The sequence below is a fragment of the Hylobates moloch genome, unplaced genomic scaffold (assembly GCF_009828535.3).
Source record: "Hylobates moloch isolate HMO894 unplaced genomic scaffold, HMol_V3 SCAFFOLD_21, whole genome shotgun sequence".
Taxonomy (NCBI): domain Eukaryota; kingdom Metazoa; phylum Chordata; class Mammalia; order Primates; family Hylobatidae; genus Hylobates; species Hylobates moloch.
Window position 1 is genome coordinate 9,893,337 of NW_026652296.1, and position 7,856 is coordinate 9,901,192.

The 7,856-nt window shown below is 42.1% G+C and overlaps 1 protein-coding gene across 4 annotated transcripts in view; it reads left to right on the top strand.

Annotated features, from left to right (window-relative positions):
• The window catches only part of ADNP (activity dependent neuroprotector homeobox), a 41,603-nt gene extending 34,958 nt beyond the window's left edge, over nt 1-6,645 (top strand). For all 4 annotated transcript variants that reach the window (XM_032142899.2, XM_032142896.2, XM_032142895.2 and 1 more), the window contains one exon: nt 1,193-6,645. In XM_032142899.2, coding sequence (XP_031998790.1) covers nt 1,676-4,300 — 2,625 coding nt within the window. In that variant the 5' untranslated portion in view covers nt 1,193-1,675 and the 3' untranslated portion in view covers nt 4,301-6,645. The remainder of the gene's footprint in view (nt 1-1,192) is intronic.
• The last annotated feature ends 1,211 nt before the right edge of the window (nt 6,646-7,856 follow it).

Sequence of the window (7,856 nt, forward strand, 5' to 3'; positions counted from 1 at the left end):
GGTGGAGGTGGGAGGATCACATGAGCCCAAGAGGTTGAGGCTGCAGTGAGCCGATTGTGCCACTGCACTCCAGCCTGAGCAACAGAGTGAGACTTTGTCTCAAAAAAAAAAAAAAAAAAAAAAATTTTTTTTTTTAGTAAAATTTGTGTAGCCTAAGTATTCGTAAAGTCTACTGTAGTGTACAGTAATGTCCCAGGCTTTCATATTGACTCACCCAGAGTAACTTCCAGTCCTGTAAGCTTTGTTCATGATATCATTTATCTTTTACATTGTATTTTTACTGTACCTTTTCTGTGCTCAGCTATGTTTAAACATACAAATATTTCAAATATTTACCATTGTGTTAATCATTGCCTATGGTATTCAGTACAGAAACATGCTGTACAGGTTTGTAGCCTAAGAGCAATAAGCTATGCCATGTAGCCTAGGCGTGTAGTAGGTTCTACCATCTAGGTCTGTATGAATACACTTGAGGATTTCACACCATGATACATTTTTCAGAATGCTGTATCCCTGTGGTTTAGCAACACACAACTGTATAGTAAACCTGAAGTCTTTAGCGACTTCCTTAATTTAGGTTATTCTTGTTATTTCTAGCTGCAAAATGTTTATCTTGAAGCCATTTGTCTTTGGTTTAGCTAAAATGTGACTTTTTTTCCCTAAACATTGAGAAAGAACTTAGCATTGACTTTTTAATTTACACTGACAAAAATATTTGGTTTAAGATAGCTTTTTTGAGTTTCTGTTTTATGAAGTTACTATACAAAAGGAAAAAATATACTAAAATCGTGCTTTTTTTTTTTTTTGAGACAGTTTTGCTGTTGTCACCCAGGCTGGAGTGCAATGGCGCGATCTTGGCTCATTGCAACCTCCACCTCCCAGCTTCAAGCGATTCTCCTGCCTCACCCTCCTGAAGTAGCTGGGATTACAGGCGCCCACCACCATGCCCAGCTTATTTTTTTGTATTTTTAGTTGAGATGGGGTTTCACCATGTTGGTCAGGCTGCTCTTAGGACTCCTGACCTTAGGTGATCCACCCACCTCGGCCTCCCAAAGTGCTGGGATTACAGGCGTAAGCCACGGCGCCCGGCCTAAAATCAATGCATTATTAAGAATGTCTTGTGGGGGATCTGGAATCTGTTAACTGCCTATCTGAAGTGGCATTCTAATTCTAGTTTTTGTGTTTGCTTTAGGACTATCGGACAAAACCTTTCTGCTGCAGCGCTTGTCCATTTTCCTCAAAATTCTTCTCTGCCTACAAAAGTCATTTCCGAAATGTCCATAGTGAAGACTTTGAAAATAGGATTCTCCTTAATTGCCCCTACTGTACCTTCAATGCAGACAAAAAGACTTTGGAAACACACATTAAAATATTTCATGCTCCGAACGCCAGCGCACCAAGTAGCAGCCTCAGCACTTTCAAAGATAAAAACAAAAATGATGGCCTTAAACCCAAGCAGGCTGACAGTGTAGAGCAAGCTGTTTATTACTGTAAGAAGTGCACTTACCGAGATCCTCTTTACGAAATAGTTAGGAAGCACATTTACAGGGAACATTTTCAGCATGTGGCAGCACCTTACATAGCAAAGGCAGGAGAAAAATCACTCAATGGGGCAGTTCCCTTAGGCTCAAATGCCCGAGAAGAGAGTAGTATTCACTGCAAGCGATGCCTTTTCATGCCAAAGTCCTATGAAGCTTTGGTACAGCATGTCATCGAAGACCATGAACGTATAGGCTATCAGGTCACTGCCATGATTGGGCACACAAATGTAGTGGTTCCCCGATCCAAACCCTTGATGCTAATTGCTCCCAAACCTCAAGACAAGAAGAGCATGGGACTCCCACCAAGAATCGGTTCCCTTGCTTCTGGAAATGTCCGGTCTTTACCATCACAGCAGATGGTGAATCGACTCTCAATACCAAAGCCTAACTTAAATTCTACAGGAGTCAACATGATGTCCAGTGTTCACCTGCAGCAGAACAACTATGGAGTCAAATCTGTAGGCCAGGGTTACAGTGTTGGTCAGTCCATGAGACTGGGTCTAGGTGGCAACGCACCAGTTTCCATTCCTCAACAATCTCAGTCTGTAAAGCAGTTACTTCCAAGTGGAAATGGAAGGTCTTATGGGCTTGGGTCAGAGCAGAGGTCCCAGGCACCAGCAAGATACTCCCTGCAGTCTGCTAATGCCTCTTCTCTCTCATCGGGCCAGTTAAAGTCTCCTTCCCTCTCCCAGTCACAGGCATCCAGAGTGTTAGGTCAGTCCAGTTCCAAACCTGCTGCAGCTGCCACAGGCCCTCCCCCAGGTAACACTTCCTCAACTCAAAAGTGGAAAATATGTACAATCTGTAATGAGCTTTTTCCTGAAAATGTCTATAGTGTGCACTTCGAAAAAGAACACAAAGCTGAGAAAGTCCCAGCAGTAGCCAACTACATCATGAAAATACACAATTTTACTAGCAAATGCCTCTACTGTAATCGCTATTTACCCACAGATACCCTGCTCAACCATATGTTAATTCATGGTCTGTCTTGTCCATATTGCCGTTCAACTTTCAATGATGTGGAAAAGATGGCCGCACACATGCGGATGGTTCACATTGATGAAGAGATGGGACCTAAAACAGATTCTACTTTGAGTTTTGATTTGACATTGCAGCAGGGTAGTCACACTAACATCCATCTCCTGGTAACTACATACAATCTGAGGGATGCCCCAGCTGAATCTGTTGCTTACCATGCCCAAAATAACCCTCCAGTTCCTCCAAAGCCACAGCCAAAAGTTCAGGAAAAGGCAGATATCCCTGTTAAAAGTTCACCTCAAGCTGCAGTGCCCTATAAAAAAGATGTTGGGAAAACCCTTTGTCCTCTTTGCTTTTCAATCCTAAAAGGACCCATATCTGATGCACTTGCACATCACTTACGAGAGAGGCACCAAGTTATTCAGACGGTTCATCCAGTTGAGAAAAAGCTTACCTACAAATGTATCCATTGCCTTGGTGTGTATACCAGCAACATGACCGCCTCGACTATCACTCTGCATCTAGTTCACTGCAGGGGTGTTGGAAAGACCCAAAATGGCCAGGATAAGACAAATGCACCCTCTCGGCTTAATCAGTCTCCAAGTCTGGCACCTGTGAAGCGCACTTACGAGCAAATGGAATTTCCCTTACTGAAAAAACGAAAGTTAGATGATGATAGTGATTCACCCAGCTTCTTTGAAGAGAAGCCTGAAGAGCCTGTTGTTTTAGCTTTAGACCCCAAGGGTCATGAAGATGATTCCTATGAAGCCAGGAAAAGCTTTCTAACAAAGTATTTTAACAAACAGCCCTATCCCACCAGGAGAGAAATTGAGAAGCTAGCAGCCAGTTTATGGTTATGGAAGAGTGACATCGCTTCCCATTTTAGTAACAAAAGGAAGAAGTGTGTCCGTGATTGTGAAAAGTACAAGCCTGGCGTGTTGCTGGGGTTTAACATGAAAGAATTAAATAAAGTCAAGCATGAGATGGATTTTGATGCTGAGTGGCTATTTGAAAATCATGATGAGAAGGATTCCAGAGTCAATGCTAGTAAGACTGCTGACAAAAAGCTCAACCTTGGGAAGGAAGATGACAGTTCCTCAGACAGTTTTGAAAATTTGGAAGAAGAATCCAATGAAAGTGGTAGCCCCTTTGACCCTGTTTTTGAAGTTGAACCTAAAATCTCTAACGATAACCCAGAGGAACATGTACTGAAGGTAATTCCTGAGGATGCTTTAGAATCTGAGGAGAAGCTAGACCAAAAAGAGGATGGTTCAAAATACGAAACTATTCATTTGACTGAGGAACCAACCAAACTAATGCACAATGCTTCTGATAGTGAGGTTGACCAAGACGATGTTGTTGAGTGGAAGGACGGTGCTTCTCCATCTGAGAGTGGGCCTGGATCCCAACAAGTGTCAGACTTTGAGGACAATACCTGCGAAATGAAACCAGGAACCTGGTCTGACGAGTCTTCCCAAAGCGAAGATGCAAGGAGCAGTAAGCCAGCTGCCAAAAAAAAGGCTACCATGCAAGGTGACAGAGAGCAGTTGAAATGGAAGAATAGTTCCTATGGAAAAGTTGAAGGGTTTTGGTCTAAGGACCAGTCACAGTGGAAGAATGCATCTGAGAATGATGAGCGCTTATCTAACCCCCAGATTGAGTGGCAGAATAGCACAATTGACAGTGAGGATGGGGAACAGTTTGACAACATGACTGATGGAGTAGCTGAGCCCATGCATGGCAGCTTAGCTGGAGTTAAACTGAGCAGCCAACAGGCCTAAGTGCCAGGTTCCCTGGCATTGGTGACATGCTGCAGCATGGAATTCTGATCTCCATTCAGTGTGACTGCAAAGCTTGTCTTCTCACTGGTACTGCCTTGTGAGTACTGGTTGGACTGTGGGGCATGGGGCCGCTGCAGTTCCAGTTTCTAAGTCTGTGACACGACAGGCTGATCTTGCTTCAGAACCTTCTCTGACAGACACGGTAACTAAATGTGAAAAACCAATAAGCTGGTGACTCATGAATACACACGAGGAAAAGCAGAGGTTTATTTTATCTGCCTTTTCAACATTTCTTTCCCTCTGTGAAGTGATTGGTCATGTCTTCGAGAAGCGTTAAACTAATTCACATGGTAGTGTAGGGCCAACATACAAGCTACCAGTCTAATGTGTATAGTAGACTTTGGGAAAAGCGATTTTTTTCATGTATTCATTCTGAATAGCTGAAATGTATATTTGTACAGTCTTTTAGACCTATTCAGGTGATGCTCATGATCCTGTTACTGTGTGCCCATCATAGATTTCTTTTTTTAGTGTTGCCCTTGCTGTGTAATAAACGCTCTATCTAGTTTACCTAGCAAAAGCTCAAAACTGCGCTAGTATGGACTTTTTGGACAGACTTAGTTTTTGCACATAACCTTGTACAATCTTGCAACAGAGGCCAGCCACGTAAGATATATATCTGGACTCTCTTGTATTATAGGATTTTTCTTCTTCTGAATATCCTTGACATTACAGCTGTCAAAAACAAAAACTGGTATTTCAGATCTGTTTTCTGAAATCTTTTAAGCTAAAATCACATGCAAGAATTGACTTTGCAGCTACTAATTTTGACACCTTTTAGATCTGTATAAAAGTGTGTTGTGTTGAAGCAGCAAACCAATGAGTGCTGCATTTTGGATATTTAGTTTTATCTTTAGTTCAACACCATCATGGTGCATTCATTTATACCATCTAATATATGACACACTGTTGTAGTATGTATAATTTTGTGATCTTTATTTCCCTTTGTATTCATTTTAAGCATCTAAATAAATTGCTGTATTGTGCTTAATGTAAATATTTGCTTTATTACACATGACAGTCCTGTGTGTCCATTATATCTTTTGCCATTTAATGCCATAACTCTTTCATCAGAGATGGCAGCCACAGTCACAGAGGAAACTTGTGGAAAACCCAAGATCTGTCATCTGCAAATAGAATGCTTTCTCTTGAGGCACCTGGTACAAAATCTGTTTTTCTTTTTTCTTTTTTTTTTTTTTTTAACTGAAAAATAACCACCCTTGAGTTTTTCAGTTCACCTTTTGTTAAGGAGCAGAGCCTGCATATATATGTAAATGTCTCAATGATATATAAAAAAAAAGATGTAAACATGGATTGGCATTAATTTGCAAGCAGAATCTTAATAGCCTGATGGGTTCTTTGTTTGTTTTTTTCTTCCAGATGAAGTTAAGCGTTCGTTTTCACCTTACAATGGGAACAACTGTAGTGCAGGCAGCTCTGCCTCTATTGCCACTCTTGGCCCTCTTGCTATTAAGGGAAAGGCTTTGAAGAGCACACATTTACAGGGCTGTAAAGATGGAAGGAGCTGGTATTTTTACCATGGGTAGATTCCCAAGAGAACTTGTACTAAAAAGCAGAAAGTTACAAGGAAGCAGAATTAGGCCAACATTTCCAGCAATTAAAACAATGATGGGAAGCTCCAATCCATGAGGAGGCTGGTCAGTCACCTCAAGAATACTGGCCTAAAGAAGTCTGAAGTGGCTGATGTCCATAACCTGTGAGTCCGTTTCCAAAAGACTCTTGTTAATGCTGTTAGCAGAGAGTAGAGATGTGACCGGCCTCTCCCTAAGATGTTACGCTTCTCAACAACAGTACAGGAAGAAGTGCAAGAATAGACTAGAACCTTTAAGGAATTTGGGGCTGGAATGGAGCGATGTTACATCTGTTGTTACACAGGTAGATTATAAATTCTACATGCACCAGCCAAAACTTAGGACAGGATGTCCCCAAATTAAGATGCTACAGATTACCAAATCAGAAATAACCAGCTGGATTTAGGCCAGCTCACATTTATTTGGAAATCACCCTCCCTGATTAACAGGCTTCTGAGTTGTACATGGAGGACTAATGAGACTTGTACAAGACACCATGGGGCTTAGGGTCCAGGTCCCAGTTGGATATCGGAACAGAGACAGATAAGTGTGTTTCCTCATTAAGGTGGTGGGAGTGTGCCTTTTGGCATTCAGAAAAGGGTTTAGCCACTCTGAGCTGGAAATAAAGATTCCCAACTGGAAATGTTGCAGAATCCCTACAAGTGTCTCAATAAAAGCCATTTTAAAAGAACATTGGATATTGTTGCTACTGTTTGCTTTTCGAATAATCTGGAGATCGTTGGCTGTGGCAACGTGCTGCCACCTAATTAGAGAATGCCTGTAAATGTAGGCTGAACAATTCTAACATGAGAAAACCTAAGTATCCTACAGAGGTTTGGTGTGTTTCGTTTTGTTTTGTTTTTGTGGGGGTCGGGGGGTGGGGAGGTGTGTTTTTGGCCCTGCAGGTTTTCTTGTGGGAATGAGTTCCAGTCAGACAAGCTAGGACTGTGGTTTCTCTCCCTGTTCATCACATAGGGCATTTTCTCATCCTATCTTTGGTTCCTTGTCTGTATAGGGAGAGAAGAATCTTTATCAAACAGCTTCATTCCCTCTTGAAATTCAAGCAGAAAGGGTATCTATGCCTCATACCGCTCTAGAGTTGTATGTCAGTTTGATCCCAATGCCTGCCCCTTTGTAACGACATCCATTTCTGGCATGAACAAAATGAGTGCCAAATTTGAAAACTGGGATGTGTTAAAGACGGGAGTTTCCCATCTGAGATGCTTCACACTAGAAACAAACCTGCTTATTGCCAAATAAGTACTGCCATACAGAAGTGTAGTTCCTTTACTACTTAGACCTCAGACTACTATCCCTGAGTCCTGGAGATGAGGCTCAAGAATTATCACTAGGTGGTTTGTTTTTTGTTTTTGAGATGGAGTCTTGCTCTGCTGCCCAGGCTGGAGTGCAGTGGCACCATCTCAGCTCACTGCAACCTCCGCCTCCTGGGTTCAAGCGATTCTCCTGCCTCAGCTTCCCAAGTAGCTGGGACTACAGGCACGTGCCACCATGCCTGGATAATTTTTTTTTGTATTTTTAGTAGAGACAGTTTCACCATGTTAGCCAGAATGGTCTCCATCTCCTGACCTTGTGATCCGCCTGCCTCAGCCTTTCAAAGTGCTGGGATTACAGGCGTGAACCACCACGCCCATCCATCTCTACGTGGTTCTATGCCACTAACATTTGAGAACCATTTAGCTTGATGGAAATTTTCTTTCCCTGATGAAATTAAATAGAACATGTTGAACACACGGATTTTGCAGAGTATCAGGCAGTGTTTTTTTTTTTTCTGCCTGTTGTGACCCTTACTTCCAGCTCCCCTGCTGAGCAATAATTAGGTGCCAGTTGAGGCATGTTTCACCAAAATGTCATGGAGGAACATCTCAAAAGCTTCCAGAAGACTA